This window comes from Macaca thibetana, chromosome 3 (assembly GCF_024542745.1).
Source record: "Macaca thibetana thibetana isolate TM-01 chromosome 3, ASM2454274v1, whole genome shotgun sequence".
In the NCBI taxonomy this organism is placed as follows: Eukaryota; Metazoa; Chordata; class Mammalia; order Primates; family Cercopithecidae; genus Macaca; species Macaca thibetana.
This window is the reverse complement of record NC_065580.1, coordinates 109,049,758-109,077,083: the sequence shown is the minus strand read 5'-3', so window position 1 is coordinate 109,077,083 and position 27,326 is coordinate 109,049,758. Positions and strand designations below refer to the sequence as shown.

At 40.8% G+C, this 27,326-nt stretch overlaps 2 protein-coding genes across 3 annotated transcripts in view; one reads left to right on the top strand and one right to left on the bottom strand.

The window, feature by feature from the left end:
* The window catches only part of VPS41 (VPS41 subunit of HOPS complex), a 229,229-nt gene extending 217,739 nt beyond the window's left edge, over window positions 1–11,490 (top strand). For both annotated transcript variants that reach the window (XM_050783300.1, XM_050783299.1), the window contains 4 exons: window positions 5,664–5,763; window positions 5,868–5,912; window positions 7,494–7,573; window positions 8,149–11,490. In XM_050783300.1, the coding sequence (XP_050639257.1) occupies window positions 5,664–5,763; window positions 5,868–5,912; window positions 7,494–7,573; window positions 8,149–8,229 (306 nt within the window). In that variant the 3' untranslated portion in view covers window positions 8,230–11,490. The remainder of the gene's footprint in view (window positions 1–5,663; window positions 5,764–5,867; window positions 5,913–7,493; window positions 7,574–8,148) is intronic.
* YAE1 (YAE1 maturation factor of ABCE1) overlaps window positions 1–27,326 on the bottom strand; it is a 967,894-nt gene that overhangs the window by 849,251 nt on the left and 91,317 nt on the right. The gene's annotated exons all lie outside the window — the stretch shown is intronic.

Here is a 27,326-nt window from a genome sequence, read left to right as displayed (position 1 = left end):
TACTGTTATGAAGTTGAGGAAAGAAAAGCCTGGTGTATCCTCAGTGAAATTCTTTTTGTTTCGTTTTGAGACAAGGCCTTACTTTGTTGCCCAGGCTGGAGCTTGGCAGTGGTGCAGTCACAGCTCACTGTAGCCTTGACCTCCTGGGCTCAAGCGATCCTTTCACCTCAGCCTCTGGAGTAGTTGGAACTACAGGCATGTGCCACTATGCCTGGCTAATTTTTGTAATTTTAATTCTTTGCTGAGGCAGGGTCTCACTGTGTTGCCCAGGCTGGTCTTGAACTCCTGGGCAAAGAGATCCTCCTATCTCAGCCTCTCAAAGTGCCGGGATTATAAGTGTGAGCTACCACACCCATCCGATTGTCAGTGATATTCTAATAAGAGATACAGATTACAAAGCAAAGGTTAATAATGGTGCTGTTTAATTTACCAAGTAGAGATATTTCGTAGAACAGTTTTAAGTTTTAGTTTTAAGTTCTGAAAGTGGTATCAGAGTCTGTCCAACACAGAGAATAAGAAACCAGGGTAAAACAGGAGGAAACAGGTGAGAAAGTTTTTAGTGGGTTAAAAATGATTATCTTTGAAAGGCCAGTTAGGCATACTTTGGAAAACAAAAACTACTTTTGGTGGGGAGGAGGACATATCTTCAAAACTGCATGCTTATAAGCTTCTGTAGTCCATAAACATTCAGGAAACATCACAAAATGTATTTGCAAATTCCGTAAAGTTGGAGAAAAAGGCACAGGGAAACAATCAGCATAACCATAAAAAACAAAGTTCATGCAGACTAAGTTTTCAACACCTAAAGTAAGCAAAGAATACAAGTTTATATCAATATCTTTGAAAACTCAGAAGAACTGAACTATTTTCTAGGAAAATAGTAAGTTATAAAAGTTTACTCAAGCAAATAGAATAAATCTGTAGTCATTAACTAAATTGGCAGTCAAAATGTATAGCTACAATAAAGGCACTTATTCCATAGACAGTTTTAGAGACAAGTTTTATCAATCCTTTTAAAAAAATAGGTGGCTGGATATGGTGGTTCATGCCTGTAATCTCGTCACTTTGGGAATCTGAGGTGAGCAGGTGGCTTGAGCTCAGGAGTTTGAGATAAGCCTGAGCAACATGGTGAAACCCTGTCTCTACTAAAAATACATAAATAGCTGGGTGTGATGGCTCATGCCTGTGGTCCCAGCTACATGGGAGGCTGAGGCAGGAGGACCACTTAAGCCCAGGAGGTCAAGGCTGCAGTGAGTTCTGATCATGCCACTGTATTCCAGCCTGGGTGCAGAGCAAGACCGTGTCAAAAAAAAATTAATTAAAAGTAATAAAACTAAATAAAAACAGGCAACCTCTGTTTTACATTTACTTTTCCAGATAATAGAATGGAAAAGTTCCTCAGTTCCTTATGGGATGCTAGTATAACCCTAATACCAGCATTACGTGAGGGCAATATGGGAAAATTATAGCCCTATCTTTTTTTTTTAAGCACAAATGCAAAAATAATACATAAATCAATAGCAGATTGAACTTGACCATTTATTCAATTGTTAAAAGTGCATCCATATCATAAATGTTATTAGTTCTCCCTAAAATAATCATCTGTATGTTCAATAAAATTTTAATCAAAATCTCCAAAGAATTTTTCATGGAAATTGATAAACTGGTCCTAAAATTTACATAAAAATTAAGAGTTAGATTATTATTCAAGAGGGAAGGTATTTTTATTAGATATCCAACTTAATATGTGGGAGTATAAAATGGCATATAACCACTTTGGAAAACTGTTTGACATTTACTTGAAAAATTAAACATACATCTACTCTATGACCCAGGAATTTCACTCCTATGTATTTACTCAAGAGATGAAAATCAGTTCCATAAAAAGGAATGTCCTTTGGATTTCCTTAGTAGCCCTAAACTGGAGATAGCCTCAACATGCATCAACAGGAGAGTGTACCTCAGGGTTGTTGCCTCTTGGTGACAAAGTAGATGCCGTATCAGTAGGCTTTACAGCCACACTCCATATAGCACATGCAGGAAGCAAGGGGTTTTTTCCTAATGAGGCTTTGCTTTTTATTTGAAAGGGCCGCTTTCCCAGGCTTGATGTTTATCTTTTTGACCAGATTTATGTTACATGAGCCCCAGCCAGCTGTATATTTCAGTCGGACACACCCTAAACAAAGTTGGAGTTGTGTTTGAAAAGAAGGAGCAGGAATGGTAGAGGGCAAAAAGGTGTCAACTGTGTTTGTAATACTTTATTTTCTGGAATTAGATCTGAAGCGTGGGAAAATATCAACATTTGTTAAATCTAGGTGGTAGGGACTTACTTGGGTCTTTTTTTCTTTTCAGTTTTTTTTAGTATTTCATATTTTAAAAAGAAAAAGAGCACAAAGTAATGAAAGATAGTGCTCAGAGCAAGAGCAGCAGTGATCGGTGCCATTCTGGTCATTGAAACCTGAATAACAGAAGAGAGTGCATGTGCCCTAAATATGTGAAGAACATCACATTTGCAAGTTAGAAGGGAGATGGGGAAGGTGATGATAGGCTATGGCTGGGAAGATAGGCTGGGTAAGATGACCTTGAAACATGGCAGTGATCCAAAATCATGAATGTGAAGGTCAAAAAGGGGTGAGGATGATCTGCTTACGCCAACTGCTGTGGCATCTGACTTTCGGCCATCAGCGTCTTTATAAAAAGGACACTCATGGGAAATTCCAAACATGAACTTTTGAGGGTGAAATGAATGTGAACAACAGCACATTTTTCATGAGTCACTGGTGGACTTGCTACTAGGAATCCATAGTCAACATAATGCCTTGTCATACAGCTGATGTTGAAAGCAATACCTGTAGATTGTCATACATTATAATCTTGTACTGTCTTCCTTCACTTATCACCTTTAATTGCCTTCAAATTATTACAGATGTTATAGAATAAGTGATTACATTCTATAGAGGATAGTCTCATATTTTGAAATACCTGCCTGGGATCGTATAAATGAAACTTAAAATGTTTTCCTGTTTTTCTGATTTGGAGCCTTGGATTTTGACCAAATGAAGTAGTAAATAGCAGTAAGCTGTATTTATGTACTTTCCCCTCTCCTGGCTATTTGCCTCTGAATAATGAATTTTCCTAGAAAATGCTTTCTGCAGGCAGACAGATTGTACCTGTTTAGAAAAATGTAATCCTGCTGAAGAGATGGTTCCTTCCTGGTTTGCATATCTTGCTGTGTTCCTTTTTAGCTTACAGACACAGTGGCCTCTGTCTAGACTGCTGCCTCTGCCCTTCTCTTACATTATTCATGCCATGGACCTGGAGCACCCACTGAGAGTCAGAGCCCCTTTTTTTTTTTTCCAATTATTTTATCTGAGATGTTGTGGTCGAAACCATTACTCTCTGTTTTTTATTTTTTATCTTCAAGGCTAAGCAGCTTTATATGTTTGCTTTTAAATTTACTTAAAGTTTTCCTGACATCAGTATTTCTTAGCTATCTTTCTTACTGTATTGGTTATTTTTCTCTTCTACCTGTATGTTTTAATGCAGTCTGTTAAAATTTTAATGTGTTTTTTTTAAAAATCCAAAAAACAGCACTTTGGGAGGCCGAGACGGGCAGATCACGAGGTCAGGAGATGGAGACCATCCTGGCTAACACGGTGAAACCCCGTCTCTACTAAAAAATACAAAAAAAAAAACTAGCCGGGCGAGGTGGCGGGTGCCTGTAGTCCCAGCTACTCGGGAGGCTGAGGCAGGAGAATGGCGTGAACCCGGGAGGCGGAGCTTGCAGTGAGCCGAGATGGCGCCACTGCACCTCCAGCCTGGGCAGCAGGGCGAGACTCTGTCTCAAAAAAAAAAAAAAAAATCAAAAAAATTTGATTCCTGGTAGAATTTTAAACAAGAAAACTTCATAGGCAGTTTCTCAATTAATGTAGGAATACTAAAGTCATGTAATCTTGTTCATCAGTACTAGAAATGGCAGGCATAGAACTTGAATCTAGACATTAGTTTTGTTTTCCTGAATATTAATTTGTCTTTGTATAATTAGGGGGAAACGGCTTTTGGCTGGATTCACCCAAAGCCAGTGCTCTTTGGGATTTTCAGAGGAACACGTGGACCACTGAGGATAGAGGGCTGCGGTGGGCTGCTCCTTTACTTTTCTCCCCCAGTGGCATGAATTTAAAACTTATGAAAGCAAAATGCCCATGTAGGTTGTCGAGTCAAGAGTGACTTCAGTATGAAGAAAGCCAGAGTGCCCCCTCTAAACAGCAGAACTTGCCACTGAAAGACACATGCTTCCCAGCCTCGGAGCTGCACTGTGGTGAGACAGCGCTATCTGTTATGTGAATTTCTATGATGTGACGTGTGTTACTGCACATAACCACGTATGATAAGACACATAGGCCCCGAAGGGAGAAGCCACAGGCACAGCCCCAGAGCGGCTCTGTCCTTCAGGCCTTGAATTTCTCCCTCTGAAAAAGCAGCAACAAGTTCTGGTTAAAAATAATAATAATAAAATATAAAATGACATCTGGCTTATGTGCACCTCCTGGGCCTCTCTCAGTTTCCTACTCATACCTAAGAAAACCCAGCAAAGGGTGGAAGCTCACACTCTGCCCCACAGAATGGGCATGAAAGGTAAAGTGTTACCTGCCCCTGCTGTGTCCCCACCTAAAAGCAGGGAGACTCTTGGACCCCATCATGTCTCCAGTTCTGAAATACAACCTTGGTACCAGCCAAGTGGAGGGCATCATCCTCCACTGTGTGCTTCTGACTTCTGAGGCTGCCAAAGCATTGTGATGTCTCTTGTCGTTCTCCAGGCAGGAAGGGGGGAAGTAGTAAAAAGCCTACAGAGGAGTAAGAAAAATGTGTCAAGAAACAAAAGCTGTAATGCTGGGGTGAAGAATAAGAAAATGACTCTTGTGTCAGAATATTCATATCCATGGTTTTTTTTTCAATTGTCAGCCCTCCCAGGAGTCACCAAATTTGAAGGTTATTATAGTCAGTTAATACCACACACACACACACACACACACACACACACACACACACCCCACATTCATAGCACTATGCTGAATGGTTTGGATTAGATTTGGTAAGAAAAAGACAGGTTGCAGCCTGGAGGGGATTTAGGACAGAGATTGTATCTGTTTAGTTTATTATCTATACCCAGTACCCTGTACGTGATACGGACCCAGTACTTATTTGTGCAGTAAATAGATGAATTTATGAAGTAAATGGATGATTTTGGAATAACAGGTTTTCACTCTGGGTAAAGATCTGAAGAATGGAATGAGCACATGATGTAGGAGCCAAACTCTGCCCAAGAGAATCTGTATAAAGAAGCCCTCTAAAGTAACAATAGGGTTAGTTAATGTGGGGCCTTCTTTGCCAGACTCTGGAATGTATGTTTGATTATACACATGCTACAGGAGCCAGTGTATGGTTGGAAGAAACGATGCACAGTGTAATGAGTGGATCCTGGCTGGCCAGGTCAGCCTGGCAGTGGTTTGGCGGGAAGAGGGTACTGAGGGCAAGAGAATCAGTGAGTGCCCCTTTAGAGTATGTCAAGCATGCCAGCTTTTGGAATCCCCAGTACCGTGTCCCTTCACCCCTCAGATTTGAGTCTATTTAAGATGACTTTTCTTTTAAAATGTGTGCATTAGATTTTGCTTCGTGAAGGCTGCAAGAAGATTCTCGTAGCTGACTCTTTGTCCTTACTGAAGAAAATGCACCGAACTCAGATGAAAGGTGTTCTTGTTGATGGTGGGTAAAATTGAAATAATCATATGGACTACATGCCCTGCTTTCAGAAACGGCCGAGCAGGTATAAACAGGGCATAATCCAAAGTGTGTGTGCTTTCTTACAGAGGAGAACATCTGTGAGTCGTGCCTTTCCCCTATTCTTCCATCAGGTAAGAAGGTTTTCCCAAAAACTTTCCCAAATATATATTTTAATGATGAGTGGAATCAAAATTTTGGAATTAGCCAACTACCGTTTATAAAAAATGTATAACTTTCAGAATAACCCAGTGGAGAGAAGTGTTGTGGCTCGCATCCCACTCAGTGGAATGCGGGTGTTGCCATTGCTTAGAGCTGAGGTTCTCAAGCTGTAGGGTGAGTCAGCATCACCCACCAGGCTTGTTGGAACCCAGATCGCTGGCCCAGTCAGTCTCCCTAGAGTCTCTGGTTGCAAACTTCCAGGGCAGGAACTGAGAAATCTAACAAGTTCCCAGGTAATGTTGATGCCACTGGTTCGGGGGCCCTTCTTTTAGAACTGTAATCTAGGATAAAACAAAATGAAAACTAACCATCAGCATTTAAATTTCAAGGTAGGAGAATCATGTATGTGTCTGGGAAAAAAAATTATAGGTAGCATTCTCTTTAATCTTTTTCTCTGCTATATGGTTCTACATGCCCAAGTTATCTCACATTTCAATGGAAACATACATAATACCTGCCATCTAATTGGAACTGCCAGTCTTTAAAAGACATAAGCATTTGTTTATTTCTAGTTCTTAGCAGAGATATATATATATGTCTTCATCTGTAATGAAAAGCACCTTCTTAAGGTTCATTATGACATAAGAAATTTGCATAATTCGAAAGCGGAAATTAACAAAGCATTGTCAGGATGCTAACAAATGCTTTTCAAATGTAAGTTCAGCATAACAAAGTACTAAAAGACCTAGTTGACCTCATATTTACTTAGCATTAAAGGATTATTTCGTGGGTCAGCGCATGAGAAGTTTTTCTACTTAGGTTCTTTTCTAGAGGAATTAGATTTGGATGTTTACGTGTGAATTAGATTTGGATGTTTAAGTGCTTCTGTTGAAAACTGCAGTGGGCTCAGATGAAGAAGTGAGCTTCCGTAGCGTTTCAGTCAGTGTTGCAGCAAAAAGGAACCACATACATTCCCACTCTACAGTTAGATTTAATTCCAAATTTAATCTGCTGATGACACTAAATCTTACCAAAAATAAGCTGGCCACACAGAGCAGAAACAGATGAGGGGATTTGCCCAAGTAGAAGTGCAGTAAAATGCAAGGTCACAGCCTGGGCTTGTAACCCAGGTCTGCCTCTGAAGTCAGTGTGTGGTCTTGGCAAAGGTAGCGGGTGGACGGGGAAAGCATTTTTATGAAGCCACAGACTTGACTTCAGCTGTGGTGTATGATGATTATAGGGGTTAGGGGCATGTCGGCACATACACATGCTGGTTTTCAAAATAAAGGTTACTGCAGTTTGTCCTCAGTGTAGTCTTGGTAACTGACACAGAGGCTAAGCAAGTAACCTGTGAATCACATAGCAACATGATTATAATACCTGTTTTGTGTCTGATCATAACACCCCTCAGGAATGCTTTTGTAAATAAGCCACTCTCCAAAGGCAGCTTATTGCTGAAAATTAAACTGCAACTGGACTTTCAGTTGGGATTGGTTTAAAATGATCTTGCTTGTTGCATTGAGTTCTCCTCCTTTCTCTGCCCTCCTCGCCAGATGCAGCTAAGCCCTTCAGCGTGGTGGTCTTCCATTGCCGGCACATGTTCCACAAGGAGTGCCTGCCCATGCCCAGCATGGTGAGTTGGCAGCTTGGTACCTATCAACAAGAGGGAAATTAACACACTTAGAGGAATGTGCTTGAATCACAACCCGTCATCCTTATGGCTATATGGCTTAAAAAAATATAGAGAGATTCATATCACATAACAAAAACTAATCTAGTTTTTAAATGTAAAAATATTCAGAAATGTTTTGTATACTATAGTAAGTATAAAAGCATACCCATTTGAAGGAATTCATTCAGGCCAAATTGACAGCTGTCGTGCTTGAAGAGATGAGCAACAACAGTAGAGAGCCATTGTGTATCTTATGTGTTTTCCAGCCTGATTTGTGTTCCATGATGCTATCATTTTTTTAGTGTCGTGTTCCCCCAGGTCACACTAGACTTATTCTGCTGTTGGGTGTCCTTTGAGTCGCAGAGTAACAGCTGATCTAGACTGAATCCTATGTTAACCAGAAATAAACTCCAGAAAAAGGAGTGACATTGTATTACTTCCTCTCCACCCCCTGGCTAATGTTACCATAGTATTTCTGAATATGAGAGTAGAAAAAGATCATGTTTTAAATCTGTGTTTTTAAATTGCGTTTTTAGAACTCTGCTGCACAGTTCTGCAACATCTGCAGTGCTAAGAACCGTGGACCAGGAAGTGCAATTTTGGAGATGAAAAAATAGCTCATTTCTGCTTGTCAGTCTCCTCGTCACCACTTTTTGAGACTGTTTTTGCAACAACAGAAGCATTTGTTGACACTCGTGCTGTTAAGAGATTTGTTTATGTTTATATTATGCTCAAAAACAGTTTCTTCATCTATTCCTGTGCTAATGGTTTCTCTTTGCAGTTGACAGAGAATTTGGGGCTCTCTTCATGCCTTGACATTTTGGGGTCCATATTTTGTTATTTATTTGTTTGGTTCATTCTTTATATAGTAATGGAAACATAAGTCTAGGAGTTAGAAATGAATTTTTTAGACCTTAGTAAAACCATTTAACCATAAAATGGACTACTGAGAATTCTCCCAGCTGCCTGAAAGCGTCGCCAACTGTGGTTATCCTGCAAGCTACTACCTGCAACCTGGACCTTGTTTCCATGTGCTCTGCTGGCTACCGTTCTTGCATTCTGGGTTTGACTTTTTTCTATGTCATCATCTATGGTTATCCTCTAAATAGGCATTTAATGAAACATTATACAAATTGTCACTCATTTGGTGACATCTGGGAATAACAGCAGGCTGATGTCCTCCACCATTATGTTTACTAATCACATGTTCTGTGTGCTCTGACGACTGGCAGATTATCCGGCCATGGCAGACACTCAGCATTTATTGATTGAATAAATGTTAGCTCTTCTCATTGTGAAGGACTCACTTTTAGTGGGGTGAACAAATGCAATTAAGAATTCTGGCACCCTTGTAAGGAAGAAAAGAGAGTTCAACACCTTCGAATCTGAGCGCTTGTGGCTAGGGTTTGCCAGGAGGGAGGAAACCAGTGACCCTGAAAACTGAGGGTGTCTCAGGAGCAGTAGGACAACCTGATGCTGAAGGATGGGCTAATGATGTTTCCTCTGGCCTTCTCTGGTGCCTCCATTGCCCTCATGGAACAGAGCATATCATAGAGGGAGAAAAGTCAAACTTGTAATTGTGTCTTACAGTTATTGGCGTCATCTTCCTTGGGATATATGGTCATCCTCTAATGAATGTAAAAGTGTGCAAAACACATCCTCATTGTTCCTGTTCTCTTTGTCCCATGAATGGGAACAAATACAGCTTTCTGCTTCTGACTTTTTGGGGAAAGGACGGGGTGCTGGTGAGTACTGACAGCATGCCAGCTACCGAAGTCACCCAGCCATTCCCGTTAGCAACAGTTCATTTAATTATCACAGCGTTGCCAGGAAGAAGATCTGATACACCTTGGTGTACAGATGAAGACATCAAAATGTAGAGATGTTTTTGAGGTCACAGAGGTGACTGCCTAACTTCACAGCAGGGCTCCTGATCCCTTTAAGAAATCATAGGGCCAGCCGGGCATGGTGGCTCATGCCTGTAATTCCAGCACTTTGAGAGGCTGAGGCAGGTGGATCACCTGAGGGTCGGGAGTTCAAGACCAGCCTGACCAACATGGAGAAACCCCATCTCTACTAAAAATACAAAATTAGCCAGTCATGGTGGTGCATGCCTGTAATCCCAGCTACTCGGGAGGCTGAGGCAGGAGAATCGCTTGAACCCGGGAGACGTAGGTTGCGGTGAACTGAGATCGCGCCATTGCACTTCCAGCCTGGACAACAAGAGGAAAACTCCGTTTCAAAAAAAAGAAAAGAAAAGAAATCACAGGGCCAAGTTCAAAGGAAATACACAGAACATATTTTCACATTAGAGTTAAGAATTCTCTAGCAGACAACAGATTTTTTTGTTGTTGTTAGTCACAAATACTTAGAACTGGAAGGCTCTTTGTTGTTATTGAATGTACCCCTCAGCCTTCTCAGCATTTCCTTATCCCAAGACTAGTGCTCTTTCTGCTACACCGCTGTTTTCAGTTTTGAGTTTTGTTCTTACCCAATTGTTTTTTGTTTTCAACGTTACCAATTCAAAGATTCAGTTTATTACATTTACATTAATCCCCTCTTAGGATTTGAGCAAGCTCATTTCCAGAGAAGTTGTTTAAGATCATCAATAGGATTTGCTAATTTCAGTGAAGTCATTTTACTTCAGGGTAAATTATCCTAGTTACCAAGTCCCATTTGGACATAAAGAAAATCCTACTTACAGAAAAGGAGATAATAATTAAACAGTCTTCATTTTTAAGTAACTGATTTAAAAGGAAAATAATAAAATATGTTCGTTTATCATTTCAGAAATTGCTGTAACACATTGGAAAATTCCTGAACAATATAGATTTTATTGTTAATAAGAAACACTAGCTTTCCTTCCTTAGAATGACTTTTCTTTTGAATAAGCAATATTGGGTGATGTATTAAAGGATATTCAGTCCTTTTTACTTTTCATCAACCTATAATGGCTTAAATATGGCAAAATAATCCAAGTGTTAGTCAATTATTTTTCATGTGTGACTAGCCCAATTTAAAATACAGGTAAAAAAGCAAAGCCATTTCCCTTGTATTGGGGAAGAACATAGTTGCAAAGTACAAACTTCATAAGCTATTCCTTTTTTTTTTTTTTTTTATGAGAATGAGTCTCATTTTATGAGAATGAGTCTCTGGCTGAAGTGCAGTGGCGTGATCTTGGCTCACTGCAACCTCCGCCTCCTGGGTTCAAGTGATTCTCCTGCCCTAGCTTCCGGAGTAGCTGGGAGTACAGGCACGCATCACTATGCCCAGCTAATTTTTTGTACTTTAGTTGAAATGAGGTTTCATCATGTTGCCCAAGCTGGTCTTGAACTTCTGAACTCAGGCAATCTGCCCACCTTGGCCTTCCAAAGTGTTAGGATTACAGGCATGAATCACCACGCCCGGCTAAGAAAGCTGTTCTTGAAGTGTGAAACAGCCAGGCTCAAAATTATTTTGGAGTGCTTTTAGTTTGCTTTTGTTTTTAGCCAAAGGGATTTCATACTGGTTTAATTATGTTCATCCTTGAGAATTCTTGAGAAGTTTCCAACAGATTTTTAGTTCATTTTGATGCTGTTACAGTGTTAAACTATATACAGTTGACCCTTGAACAACACAGGTTGGAACTGCAGGGATCCACTTATACATGGATTTTCTTCTGCTTCTGCCACCCCTGAGACAGCAAGACCAGGCCCTCCCCTTCCTCCTCCTTCTCCACCTACTCAGTATGAAGGCGACAGATGAAAGCCTTATGATGATCCATTTCTACTTAATGAGTAGTAAATATATTTTCTTTCTCTTGTGATTTTCTTACTATTTTCTTTAGCTTATGTTATTATAAGAATATGGCATATAATGTAAATAAAATACAAAATATGTGTTAATGGTCTATTTATGTCACCAGTAAGGCTTCCAGTCCACGGTAGGCTATTAGTAGTTAGGTTTTGGGGGAATTATCGTGGATTTTTGACTGCATGGGGTGTCAGCACCTCATCCCCCACATTGCTCAAGGATCTACTTTTAATATTAAAAATCAAACATGCATTGAGTAATTACTATGTGTCAGGAATTATTGGAAGCACTTTGCTTATACTATTTAATTGTGTTAATACGGCCCTATGAAATTGATGTTATTACCGTCATCGTCATTTTACGGATGCAGAAACTGAAGCACATAAAGGTTAAGTGACTTGTCCAGGGTCAGGTAGCTGATAGTGGAACACCTAGCTGAAATTCAGTCCCATGCAGTCACCTTCAGAGTGCCTGATCTTAACTGGCGCATATTTGATTTTTTTTGTTGTGAAAACATACTTATTTGAGCTGTTTTGGTCAGTGGATAGAAAGCAAAATCCACTCTTGGAATAGAAAGGGATTTATTACAAAGTGTTGAATGGCTTACAAAATCATTGATGGGAATCAAAGAAACAATAAGGGAGCTTTCAAGCAATTCACAAAGCCACCCCACAGAACTGGGCTGCCCAGAGAACCACTGCCCCACCACCATCAGATGATGGGCTACACATAGCAGTGTCAGTTGTCACTTTTAAGTAAACATTGGTAAATAAAAATGTATACATTACTCAGTTTCTCCTAAAGCCCTTTCTTGGTAACATTAAGTCATGTGTATACATATGTGTGTGGGAGACATTTCTATGTGTTAAATACTGCGTCAGTTCATTCTGGTTTCTATTATCAGGACTCAGGCTACTAAAACCACCAATTTTGGTACTAAACTGTAACTCTCACTTCCCATTCCTGGCACGCTTAGCTGAATGCTGATTTGTGAAATCTGGAATGAAGTTCCTTCTTTTCTCATGCAGTGCAGGTTTTGGAGTCATTAGAATCAATGCAACATTCATAGTAAAGATAAGACAGGAGCAAGAATGAGAAGCCCAGCCTGCAAAAGCAGGTCTCCAGAGTTGGTCACTCTCCAGACGTTTCCTGACCTACCAGAATCGTGGTTCTTAATGAAAACAAAGTCATGCCATTCCCCTTCTCCAGTCCCATGGGAGTCTTTGTGCCCCGTGTGTGAAAGGGCTTGTAGTCTTTGGCTTGGCTTAAGCAACCCATTGCATTGAACTTTGCAGCCTCCCTTTTTCACTCCCTGAACTCTGGCCATTGTGAGTATACTTGTGGTTCCCTTCACCCCTGTATTGCTGCTATCCTTCATCCTCTAATACCTTGCTCAGACGGGACTCCTTGCTCACCCTGATGTCCTTAGACTGGGTAGGAGACCTCTCACTTGTCCTCATATAGTACCCAGGGACCCATCTGCCTTGTCACACTGCATTGTAGTTGTCTGTGAAGCAAGTATAATCTTAGTCGACAAACTCAGGTCTACAAATGAATAAGGTTTTTAAGTTTTCTCTTGAGTTCACGTTCTACCTAGTGGCATAAACTTAACTTAGTTCATAGTAAACTCAGCTAAATCAGGCTTTTCTTGATTAGTTTAGGCACCCCCTCCTCTCGCAGGTTGCCTTGAAGTTTGGGGGTTGTGACAGGAATGATCTCCTTGTGCCCCAGAATCAATTAAAAGGAGGCATGTGGTCCTCAGTGGAGCTGTATCCAGGCTGGCATTGGCTGGAATGCCATCATTCCACCGGCCCCCCAGCATCTTCATCTGCTGCCATCATTTCTAGAATGTCTTCAGTCCCAGCTGGCTGTGGTCATCAGTCCTTGCAGTAACCCTGCTGCTTCTGACAAGCCCCTGCCACATCTCTGTCTGGGCTGGGAAAACTTGATGAACTGCCTCATGGCTCTGATGGTGGAAAATGCAGACTTCACCACGCAAGTTGATCTTTCTTGCTTCCTCACCATGCCCAAGAGTCCATTAAACCTCGTTTTTTTTTTTTTTTTTTTTTTTTTTTTTTTTTTTGGTAAATTGCCTAGTCTTGGGTACGTTTTTATCAGCAGTGAGAATGAACTAATACAAGTTAAAACATTTTTTTCCAAAATTAATATTTTTGCCCCAGTTATTCCAGATAGCCTCAATCTTCTTTTTTGCTTTGATGTTGACACGTCAGTGATATATTTTCAAAATTCCATCAACTCATCTTTGACTAGAGTGATTATATATTTGTGATCCAAATCAGAGCACTTTGAGGTGTAAAGGGCATTATTAAAAATGACTCCAGGGCTGGTGCGATGGCCCATGCCCATAATCCCAGCACTTTGGGAGGCTGAGATGAGAGGATTGCTTGAACTCAGGAGTTTGAAACCAGCCCGGGCAACATGGAAAAACCCCATCTCTGTTTAAAAAATAGCTATATGTATATACATATAAAATAAAAATAAATGACTCCAAGCAAACTAGTGAAACCACAACTGTTCCTGGCAACCTAAGAAGTATCTCATCCAATCTCCACTGTGTAGTACTATTGATGCAATACTGCATGTAACAGAATGAGGAAAATAATGTTACTTAAAGCCAAACTGGTTCTGCCTTCTCAGGGAAATTATGTAGGTCATATCAGAGGAAAAAAATATTTATACTACACACTTCCACTTATAAAGACTAGTGACTCAATAGAATGGAGGCTGAAGAGGAAGAGAAAACACTAAAACTTCAAAGCCTCCTCAAATTCCTTGCTCCTAAGCAGAGCAAATTATTGAATCTTTAGATAGGTAGGAATTAGCCTAGAGTTCCATAAGAGAATTAGCAGTGAGACTTTCTAATGTGAGGGGAATTGAGAGGTGAGGGTTTTAGGGAAAGAGTAAATCAAGCAACCTGAGCAATCAAAGAGCATTTTAAGAAAGGAAAGGTTAATACTCAATTTTATGTTGCATTGCTGCTAAACCCGTCCATCTTCCGCAAATGTTCAGTAAAGTTTGGTATAAAAACAATGTCATCTCTGAGTAGTTTTTAGGGAAAACTGAGGAGCTGTGTTCCAATCTGGGACCCTGAGGAGCAGAAAGAAGTGAACAGCAGGAGGCAGGAGCTGGAGTCTAATGGGAACGGGAATTTAGACCCACAAGAGACAAGAAGATATAAAAACCCTAAAATTTGCAGAAATGTCAACAGACTAGTCTTCCCAAAGAACAATGGAGAAAGGCATTGAGCCAAATTTAGATGGATTCAAAAGACTGGGTGACCTCAGCTACGTCAAATTACACGTTTCTATCTCTATTGATGAAATTTGGCTAAAGAGGGCAAATAATTTCAGTTTAGAAACTGCATACATTTTGTCACCAGGATTTTATTCTAATCCTAGTGCGTATTGTATTTTATAGACACATCTGCGCCTCCTGGTTTATGATCCATTTACATCATGTTCTGTGTGAAAATAAGAGAATTTTTAGATGACACAAGTAAGGGTGAAAGGAACTCACAAATGACAGACTCAAGAATGAAAATTACCATGTAATTTTTTAATAATTATAGCACAATCAATAGAGATGAAATGCAAAATTCTGCAATTATACTCAGAAAATTATTCATACAAGGATGAGTAAGGAGATACTTGGTTAGTATTCCAAATGAAAAGAGAGGCCTTGGGTAAGAAAGCTGGAGCATTTTCCTCTGGAGTTAGATCTAAGTTTTAATCTCTGCTCTGTCACTTACTAAGCAACAATTAAGTACTTAACATTTCTAGGCTTTGCTTTCCTCATGTGTAAAATGGGGTGATGATAATAACATCTACTTGGGAGGATATTAACAGCATTAGGTGAGATGATGCATGCAAAATGCATAGCTAATGCTAGCATAGGAAGAGTAACTACCACGTAGCAAATGCTTCATAAGTGTCAGCATCCAAGATGGTCCCCATGATCCCCACCTCTACCAGGGTTGGTTTGTGTGACCAAAAGAATATGGCAGAATGGACAGAACATCCCTTCCAAGATTAGTTAATAAGACAGCAATTTGATATCATGGATGCCATCTGAAAGAAGCCATGTTGTGAATGAAGAGACCCATTTGGTGAAGAATGGAAGCACCCTGCCAAAAGCCATAGGAGTGAACCTGGAAGTGATCCTCCAGTTGCAGTCAAATCCTCAGAGTCAGGAATCCCAGCCAAAACCTTGACTATAACCTCATGTAAGGCTGTGAGCTAGAACCACCCACCTAAGGCATTCCTGGATTTCTGATCTTCTGAACTGTATGAGATGATAAATGTTTGAAGTTGCTAAATTTGGGAGTGGGGAAGCACAATTTGTTATGCAGCAGTAGGTAACTAATACAGTAATCCATTAATAATCAGCCTGGTTTCTATTACTTGACTACAAATATGGACCATCAGTGATTCCTAGAATGAAAATTGAATGCAGCATTTTAATGGGCTGTTCATCCTATTCACAGAAAGTAGCATTCTCCATTGTGCATCTCAGAACACTTTGTTTAGGGCGTTTTTTTTAAACAAGCATTTTGACAAAGTAGACAGGAGTCATTAGGAGAGTGATAGAATTTGAAATCTTAAAATTTAAGAAACTAGTTTCTTTCCAAGATAGCTGAATAGGAACAGCTGTGGTGTGCAGCTCTCAGCATGATTGATGCAGAAGATGGGTGATTTCTGCATTTCCAACTGAGGTACCTGGTTCATCTCACTGGGATTGGTTGGACAGTGAATGCAGCCCACAGAGGGTGAGCAGAAGCAGGGCGGGGCATCACCTCACCTGGGAAGCACAAGAGGTCAGGGATTTCCCTTTCCTAGCCAAGGGAAGCTGTGACAGACTGTACCGGGAAAATCGGGACACTGCCACCTAAATACTGCGCTTTTCCAACAGTCTTAGCAAATGGCACATCAGGAGATTATATCGCATGCCTGGCTCAGCAGGTCCCACACCCACGGAGCCTTGCTCACTGCTAGCACAGCAGTCCAAGATCGAACTGCGAGGCGGCAGCCCTGGCTGAGGGGAGGGGCGTCTGCCGTTGCTGAGGCTTGAGAAGATAAAGCAGCTGGGTAGCTCAAACTGGGTGGAGACCACCACAGCTCAATGAGGCCCACATGCCTGTATAGACTCCACCTCTGGGAGCAGGGCATAGCTGAACAAAAGGCAGCAGAAACTTCTGTAGACTTAAACATCCCTGTGTGATAGCTCTGAAGAGAGCAGTGGTTCTCCCAGCATGGTGTTTGAGCTCTGAGAATGGACAGACTGCCTCCTCAAGTGGGTCCCTGACCCCCATGTAGCCTAACTGGGAGACACCTCCCTGTAGGGGCTGACTGACAGCTCATACAGCCAGATGCCCCTCTGAGACGAAGCTTCCAGAGGATGGATCAGGTAGCAATATTTGCTGTTCTGCAATATCTGCTGCTCTGTAGCCTCCGCTGGTTATACCCAGGCAAACAGAGTCTGCAGTGGACCTCCAGCAAACTCCAACAAGCTGAGGGACCTGACTGTTAGAAGGAAAACTAACAGAAAGAAATAGCACCAACATCAACAAAAAGGACATCCACACCAAAACCCCATCTGTAGGTCGCCATCATCAAAGACCAAAGGTAGATAAAACCACAAAGATGGGGAGAAACCACAGCAGAAAAGGTGAAAATTCTAAAAACCAGAGGGCCTCTTCTCCTCCAAAAGATCACAGCTCCTCGCCAGCAAGGAAACAATGCTGGACAGAGAATGACTGACAAGTTGGCAGAAGTAGGCTTCAGAAGGTCAGTAATAACAAACTTCTCCAAGCTAAAGGAGGATGTTCGAACCCATCACAAGGAAGCTAAAAACCTTGAAAAAAGATTAGATGAATGGCTAACTAGAATAAACAGTGTAGAGAAGACCTTAAATGAACTGATGGAGCTGAAAACCATGGCACAAGAACTATGTGACATATTAACAAGATTCAGTAGCCAATTTGATCAAATGGAAGAAAGGATATCAGTGATTGAAGATCAAATTAATGAAATGAGAAGAGAAGTTTAGAGGAAAAAAAAAAGAGTAAACAGAAATGAACAAAGCCTCCAAGAAATATGGGACTATGTGAAAAGACCAAATCTACGTTAGATTGGTGTACCTGAAAGTGACAGGGAAAATGGAACCAGGCTGGAAAACACTTCAGGATATTATCCAGGAGAACTTCTCCAACCTAACAAGGCAGGCCAACATTCAAACTCGGGAAATACAGAGAACACCACAAAGATACTCCTCAAGAAGAGCAACCCCAAGATGCATAATTGTCATAACAAGGTTGAAATGAAGGAAAAAATGTTAAAGGCAGCCAGAGAGAAACATCGGGTGACCTACAAAGGGAAGCCCATCCAACTAACAGTGGATCTCTCAGCAGAAACTCTACAAGCCAGAAGAGAGTGGGGGGCCAATATTCAACATTTGTAAAGAAAAGAATTTTCAACCCAGAATTTCATAACCAGCCAAACTAAGCTTCATAAGTGAAGGAGAAATGAAATCCTTTACAGACAAGCAAATGCTGAGAGATTTTGTCACCACCAGCCTGCATGACAAGAGCTCCTGAAGGAAGCACTAAACATGGAAAGGAACAACCGGTACCAGCCACTGCAAAAACATGCCAAATTGTAAATACCATCAATGCTAGGAAGAAACTGCATCAACTAACGGGCAAAATAACCAGTTAACATCATAATGACAGCATCAAATTCACACATAACAATATTAACCTTAAATGTAAATGGACTAAATGCCCCAATTAAAAGACACAGACTGGCAAATTGGATAAAGAATCAAGACCCATCAGTGTTGTATTCAGGAGACCCATCTCACATGCAGAGACAAACATAGGCTCACAATAAAGGGATGGAGGAAGATCTACCAATCACATGGAAAGAAAAAAAAAAAAAAAGCAGGGTTGAAAATCCTACTCTGTGATGAAACAGACTTTAAACCAACAAAGATCAAAAGACACAAGGCCATTACATAATGGTAAAGGGGTCAATTCAACAAGAAGAGCTGACTATCCTAAATATATGTGCACCCAATACAGGAGCGCCCAGATTCATAAAACAAGTCCTTAGAGACCTACAAAAAGACTGACTCCCACACAATAATATTGGGAGAGTTTAACACCCCACTGTCAATATTAGATAGATCAGTGAGGCAGAAGGTTAAGAAGGATATCCAGGACTTGAACTCAGCCCTGCACCAAGCAGACCTAATAGATATCTACAGAACTCTCCACCCCAAATCAACAGAATATACATTCTTCTCAGCACCACATTGCACTTATTCCAAAATTGACCCCACAGTTGGAAGTAAAGCACTCCTTAGCAAATGTAAAAGAACAGAAATCACCACAAACTGTCTCTCAGACCGCATAGTTGGAAATAAAGCACTTCTCAGCAAATGTAAAAGAACAGAAATCACCACAAACTGTCTCTCAGACCGCATAGTTGGAAATAAAGCACTTCGCAGCAAATGTAAAAGAACAGAAATCACTACAAACTATCTCTCAGACCACAGTGCAACCAAATTAGAACTCAGGATTAAGAAACTCAATCAAAACCACACAACTACATGGAAACTGAACAACCTGCTCCTGAATGACTACTGGGTAAATAATGAAATGAAGGTTGAAATAAAGATGTTATTTGAAACCAATGAGAACAAAGACACAATGTACCAGAATCTCTGGGACACATTTAAAGCAGTATGTGGAGGGAAATTTATAGCACTAAATACCCACAAGAGAAAGCAAGAGAAGATCTAAAATCAACACCCTAACATCACAATTAAAATAACTAGAGAGGCAAGAGCAAACAAATTCAAAAGCTAGCAGAAGGCAAGAAATAACTAAGATCAGAGCAGAACTGAAGGAGATAGAGACACAAAAATCCCTCCAAAAAATAACGAATGCAGGAGCTGGTTTTTTGAAAACATCAACAAAATTGATAGACCGCTAGCAAGACTAATAAAGAAGAAAAGAAGAATCAAATAGATGCAATAAAAAATGATAAAGGGGATATCACCAACAATCCCACAGAAATACAAACTACCATCAGAGAATACCTCTACACAAATAAACTAGAAAATCTAGAAGAAATGGATGAATTCCTGGACACATACACCCTCCCAAGACTAAACCAGGAAGAAGTTGAATGACTGAATATACCAATAACAGGCTCTGAAATTGAGGCAATAATTAATAGCCCACCAACCAAAAAGCCCAGGACCAGATGGATTCACAACCGAATTCTACCAGAGGTAAAAAGAGGAGCTGGTACCATTCTTTCTGAAACTATTCCAATCAATAGAGAAAGAGGGAATCCTCCCTAACTCATTTTATGAGGCCAGCATCATCCTGATACCAAAGCCTGGCAGAGACACAACAACAAAGGAGAATTTAAACCAATATCCCTGATGAACATCTATGCAAAAATCCTCAATAAAATACTGGAAAACCAAATCCAGCAGCAATCAAAAAGCTTATCCACCAAGGTCAAGTTGGCTTCATCCCTGGCATGGAAGGCTGGTTCAACATATGCAAATCAATAAACATAATCCATCACATAAACAGAATCAAACACAAAAACCACATGATTATCTCAATAGATGCAGAAAAGACCTTCGACAAAATTCAGCAGACCCTCATGCTAAAAACTCTCAATAAACTAGGTATTGATGGAACGTATCTCAAAATAATAAGAGGTATTTATGACAAACCCACAGCCAATATCATACTGAATGGGGGAAAACTGGAAGCATTCCCTTTGAAAACTGGCACAAGACAGGGATGCTGTCTCTCACTACTCCTATTCAACATAGTGTTGGAATTTCTTGACAGGGCAATCAGGCAAAAGAAAAAATAAAGGGTATTCAATTATGAAAAGAGGAAGTCAAATTGTCCCTGTTTGCAGGTGAGATGATTGTATATTTAGAAAACCCCATCATCTCAGCCCCTAATCTCCTTAAGCTGCTAAGCAACTTCAGCAAAGTCTCAGGATAGAAACTCAATGTGCAAAAATCACAAGCATTCTTATACACCAATAACAGACAAACAGAGAGCCAAATTGTAGTGAACTCCTATTCACAATTGCTTCAAAGAGAATAAAATACCTAGGGTTCCAACTTACAACGTATGTGAAGGACCTCTTCAAGGAGAACTACAAACCACTGCTCAGTGAAATAAAAGAGGACACAAACAAATGGAGGAACATTCCATGTTCATGGATAGGAAGAATCAATATCGTGAAAATGGCCATACTGCCCAAGGTTATTTATAGATTCAATGCCATCCCCATCAAGCTACCAATGACTTTCTTCACAGAATTGGAAAAAACTACTTTAAAGTTCATATGGAACCAAAAAAGAGCCTGCATTGCCAAGACAATCCTAAGCCAAAAGAACAAAGCTGGAGGCATCACACTACCTGACTTCAAACTATACTACAAGGCTACAGTAACAAAAACAGCATGGTACTGGTACCAAAACAGATATATAGACCAATGGAACAGAATAGAGGCCTCAGAAATAACACCACACATCTACAACCATCTGATCTTTGACAAACCTGACAAAAACAAGCAGTGGGGAAAGGATTCCCTATTTAATAAATGGTGCTGGGAAAACTGGCTAGCCACATGTAGAAAGTTGAAACTGGCTCCCTTCCTTATACCTTACACAAAAATTAATTCAAGATGGATTAAAGACTTAAATTTTAGACCTAAAACCATAAAAACCCTAGAAGAAAACCTAGGCAATACAATTCAGGACATAGGCATGGGCAAGGACTTCATGACTAAAACACCAAAAGCAATGTCAGCAAAAGCCACAATAGACAAATGGGATCTAATTCAACTAAATAGCTTCTGCACAGCAAAAAGAACTACCATCAGAGTGAACAGGCAACCTACAGAATGGGAGAAAATGTTTGCAATCTACCCATCTGACAAAGGGCTAATATCCAGAATCTACAAAGAACTTAAACAAATTTACAAGAAAAAATCAACCCCATCAAAAAGTGGGCAAAGGACATGAACAGACACTTTTCAAAAGAAGACATTTATGCAGCCAACAGACATATGAAAAAATGCTCATCCTCACTGGTCATCAGAGAAATGCAAATCAAAACCACAATGAGATACTATCTCACACCAGTTAGAATGGCGATCATTAAAAAGTCAGGAAACAACAGGTGCTGAAGAGAATGTGGAGAAACAGGAATGCTCTTACACTGTTGGTGGGAGTGTAAACAGGTTCATCCATTGTGGAAGACAGTGTGGCAATTCCTCAAGTATGTAGAACTAGAAATACCATTTGACCCATCCATCCCATTACTGGGTATATACCCAAAGGATTATAAATCATGCTACTATAAAGACACATGCACACTTATGCTTATTGCGGCACTATTCACAATAGCAAAGGCTGAACCAACCCAAATGTCCATCAATGATAGACTGGATTAAGAAAATGTGGCACATATACACCATGGAATACTATGCAGCCATGAAAAAGGATGAGTTCATGTCCTTTGTAGGGACATGGATGAAGCTGGAAACCATCATTCTGAGCAAACGCTCGCAAGGACAGAATGTTCTCACTCATAGGTGGGAATTGAACAATGAGAACACTTGGACACAGGGCAAGGAACATCACACACTGGGGCCTGTCATGGGGTGGGGAAATGGGGGAGGGATAGCATTAAGAGATATACGTAATGTAAATGACTAGTTAATGGGTGCAGTAAACCAACATCGCCCATGTATACATATGTAACAAACCTGCACGTTGTGCACATGTACCCTAGAACTTAAAGTATAATAATAAAATTTTAAAAAAATTTAAGAAACTGGTGAGGGAATTGGATAGCGCATGATTTCAAAAACATGAAAACTGAGAGGACATTAAACGTGCAAGAGTTAGAAGTTTGTCGCATGCAAAGGGGAATGTGAAGATAGCATTTTTGCATGTTGTTTCAGAAGTCCAATTGCTGAGGTTAATCAGTCAAAGTTGTAGCAACAAAGGTCTAAGTTCAACATAAAACAGCTTCCTAAAATCAGCTGGGTGCAGAGGCTCACGCCTGTAATCCCAGTGCTTTGGGAGGCTGAGGCGGGCAGATCTCCTGAGGTGAGGAGTTCGAGACCAGCCTGGCCAACGTGGTGAAACTCTGTCTCTACTAAAAGTACAAAAAATTAGGCATGATGGCATGTGCCTGTAATCCCACCTACTCAGGAGGCTGAGGCAGGATAATCTCTTGAACCCGAGAGGCAGAGATTGCAATGAGTCGAGATTGCGCCACTGCATTCCAGTCTGGGTGACAGAGCAAAACTCCATTTCAAAACAAACAAACAGCAAACTTTCTAACATCTGGAGATGTCCAGCTACAGATGTGTGTACCCTGTGGGTCTGAGCCCTGGAGCCCTGCTCTGAGCCCTGGTGACCATGTGTCAGGTTGCTGCAGACAGAACTCTGAGCTGCCAAGTTGTTCTCTAACACCTCTGTCCATCGTAAGCATATCTAAATCCCCCTAGAAACAGCAGGTTTATCAGTTACTCTCACACTCTGTTATTTTTATACGCAGATCCTATGCCCATCTGTTGTGTGTCTGAAGACCCACATCTTTGGCTAGCTTATTAATTCAGTGTCACTACAGGGTCCTTTCTTCTATCCTCCCCACAAGGCAGGATCTACTTGTGTCTCTCATCTATTTTGCAGCTTTCTTCTCTATTTTGCTTGAAAATGTGTTCTTCAACTGGTAATATTACTAGTTCTTATGAGCTAGTTCTTTTCTAAAAGGAAAATGCATATGAGTATGTTACTACATGTGTTATGGACTGAATTAGGCCCTCCCCAGATTCATATGTTGAAGTCCTAACTCCAGTACCTTAGAAGATGACTATATTTAGAGACAGGGCCTGTAAAGAGGTAAGTATGGTAAAATTAGGTCAAATGAGAGGGCCCTAATCCAACATGACTAGTGCCCTTATAAGAGAAGGAAATTTGGCCGGGCGTGGTGGCTCATGCCTGTAATCCTAGCACTCTGGGAGGCTGAGGCGAGTGGATTGCCTGAGCTTAGGAGTTCGAGACCAGCCTGGGCAACATGGTGAAACCCCGTCTCTACTAAAAATACAAAAAATTAGCCAGGTGTGGCAGCGTGTTCCTGTAGTCCCAGCTACTCGGGAGGCTGAGGTAGGAGAATTGCTTGATCCCAGGAGGCGGAGGTTGCAGTGAGCCAAGGTTGGGCCACTGCACTCCATTTCCTGGGAGACAGAGAAAGACTCTGTCTCCATAAAATAAAAAAAGAAAAATAAGGAAATTTGGACACAGACATGCATGTGCACAAAGGAAAGACCATGTGAGAACATAGCAAGAAGATGGCCCTCTGCAAGCTAAGGAGACAGGCCTCAGAAGAAACCAAACCTGCCCAAACCTGGATCTTGGACTTCTGGCCTCCAGAACTCTAAGAAAATACATTTCAGTTTAAACGACCCAGTCTGTGGTCTTCTGTTAGCGCAACCCTAGCAAACTAATACAACATAATTCCTTATTCTGCTGTTGGGCTCTGTCTCCGCAATAGGAACAGAATTCCACTTCTTGTGCAAAGGGCTACTGCCTGAACTTCTGATAAACACACGGGGGCCCACCTGAGCCCACTCACACATTGGATCTCTATCCAAAAATGCCATGTGTCTTTATCATTTCTCCAGGTATGACTTTCCACGCTTTCTCTCCTATTCTTTGATGCCATGCTGCACCAAAATGTATAACTGAGAATTGCCTACTTATTTAAACAATGTGAAAAGACTCAAGAACATACATTTCTAATTCCAAAAATTTAGAAAAGCTGCTCTTAAGAGCTTTAATAAAATATTTGTAAATGATATTACCATGATTGGAAGTTCATTTTTACATAGGTAGCTTATTTAAGATTTATTTTTATTTCAATTAAAAAACGTAACCTAAGATTTAGATTCAAAACATATACTATACAAAACATATATACCGAATATACAAACATTCAGTAACATGACTGCATTAGGACTCTTGGTTGCAAATGACAGAAACACAACTCAAAACTAAATTTGGTTAAAGTGGAATTTCAAGAAGGATGGAGTTGTGCCTGGGCCTCCTGAACTCTGGTGACGCCAGGGCTTGATCTGCAAAGGAGATCCTTGTGCAGCCTGAGGAAGGAGGAAGCAAGATTGACTTACTGGAGTTGAGTTGTCACCCACAACCTGCCATCCATACACAATCCAGATAAACAGACTGAGGAGCCTCAGAGAACAGCTGGTTGCCCAGAGGAGTTCTACCACAAGGATGGGCAGTTTGTCAGTATTTGAGCTAGGACTTTGAGCTGCGTTCTCACGTATTACTTCTCCATTGTGAATAGTATCAGCTAGAGTCAGGGCCCTACTCCTCAATAAATAGGGACAGGGTATTAACTTAATATTAAGGGTGGAAGTGATGGCAAGTAAGAAAGGAGGACATTCCCCTAGATGCCTTCTGGCTAGTTCCTACACACCCTTCAGTTTAAACATTGCTTCCCCAGAATTGCCTTCTTTGCCTTTCCAGATAAGGCTACCTTCCCTCTTAAGTGCCTCCATAGCAACCTGGAGTTATCCAAAGATATTTGAGCCCTTGGAATAATTTAATGATTCATTTTGTTCCCATTAGACTATTATTTCTTAAAGAGTAAGGAGTGCCATTAATTCTTTGTCTGTCTCCAGTGCCTCTGTTAACTGCCTGGGGATATATGTAAAAGACACTCAAATATCTGTTCACTGATGTTGTGGATTGGTTTGGATATGGTTTGTCCCCACCTAAAGTCATGCTGAAATTTGATCCCCCAGGTGGTAATGTTGGGAGTTGGGGCCTAGTGTGAGGTGTTTGGGTCATGGGAGCAGATCCCTCATGAATAGATAAATGCCCACCAACGTGGGTAAGTGATTAGTTCCCTTGAGAATGGATTGCTAACAAGAGTCTGGCTCTCTCAGTTTCTCTCTCTTGCTTCCTCTCTCCCCATGTGATTACTTTTCACACATCAACTCCCCTTCCACTTTCTGCCATGAGTTGAAGCAGCCTGAGGCCCTCACCAGCTGCAGCTGCCCCTATCTTGAACTTCCCAGCCACCAGAACTGTGAACTCAATAAACCTCCTTTTAAAATAAGTTACCCAGCTTCAGGTATTCTGTTATAGAAGCACAAAACAGACTAGGACAACTGACTAGCAGGATAACAGTGGAGTTAACTGCATCAGCCCCAGGCCACTCAGACCCAAATCTAGTACCTAAAGACAGAGAAGTAGATTTAGTCACTACAGAAGCCTAATTGGGAATCAATCTGCATTCAGTCTCCGTTTCTTCTCTGTTCAAGTGCCAAGAATAGTGCTGTTGCCATTGTAGCTTTGAGGTGGTCCAAAGAGTCTGGCATGATCCTTCTTATGCTATAAGAATGTTAAAAAAGAAGGAGATGGAGGAGGAGAAAGAGGGAGCAGGCAGGGAAAGAGGGAGAAAGAAGAAGCAGGAAAACGAAGTTATCAATATGTATCTCTTGATTTAAATGCTCCCAAAGGGAGATGACACAACTTTGCTAAGTAAGGGCTGGCCCGTTCTAATCTTCTAATTTTGCTAACCAAGTCCGGAAGCAGAGCCAGACAGTGAAGAATGATTCAGCCTCATGGTCATCCAAAAAGTGTTCATGAAATTGGCAGTTTCCCAAGGGGTACCATTTTGTTTGATGCCCAGTATGGAGGACCAACAGAGAAACTAAATTGTTGCTTGCTTTTTAGCTTACGTTCTTCCTTACACCTCAGTAGCAACCTCGGTCCTGTCTGATATATCTTTGTTCCCTGCCACATAACCTTTAGATGACCCTGTATTCAAGGCTGCATCCTTAATACATAGTTAGGATGCTCCTTCAAGATCACTGGAAACATATTAGATTGTAGTTTTCTTCCCAAAGTGGCTACAATTTCTTATATTCATTTAAGATAGAAAAATGGCTTTAATAACCTCAGCAGCCTGGTTACTGGCAGTAGCCACAGCTGAAATTTTATGATTATAATTTTTCTTTGTGGCCACAAAAATAATGGAAATCTCATTTTTTTCCAGTAACAAATAGTGAGGTTCCTGAATGAAAAAGACATATGGGCCTTAAGAGACTTGAGCTAAGGTTTTTCCTAAAACTCCTTTTACAGTCCATCTGAGGCACAGCTCACAGGAGAAAGAGTCCCTTTTCCAATGGTCCCAGAAAATTTTCTCTATTAACCGTGATTGGCCCAGCTTGGTTTGCATGTGGACACTTGAAGTCACTAAATGGGAGTCAGTCCTATCCAAACCACATAGATTGAGAAGGGAGAGGGGGCTGGGAATAGAAGGAAAAGTTAAGGTGGATATTTTTTAATACACGTAACAGGTTTACCAACTCCTATATTCTGGGGTTGAGAGATCATGTGGGCTGCTACTGGAGAAAATATTTTAGGAGGGACTAGACCACTGACCATGAAGTCAGTGGTAACCCAGGCGTGAGAAAGGCCCTTGGGACCTGGACCTTCCTAGTGTTGATCACAGTGCCCTGTGAAGGAGGCCGCCCATCTTCCACAGGAGTTTGGCTCCACTTGTAGAACTATAGTCCAACTCAGACTGATATTGCAGATATTTTGAAAAAGTCACACATAAAAATATTTATAAATGGAGAATTCAATATATTTAGCAAGAAACATGGGTCTTTATGAACAATTTAAAGATTAACATTGCTGGTGATATAGCATATTTATCAAAGCCCGGGAAGTGAGATGCAAAGATCTTGCTCTTGCTCCCATCCCATCTATGATTTGTAATTATTTTTTAGAGGAATGAAACACTAAAATA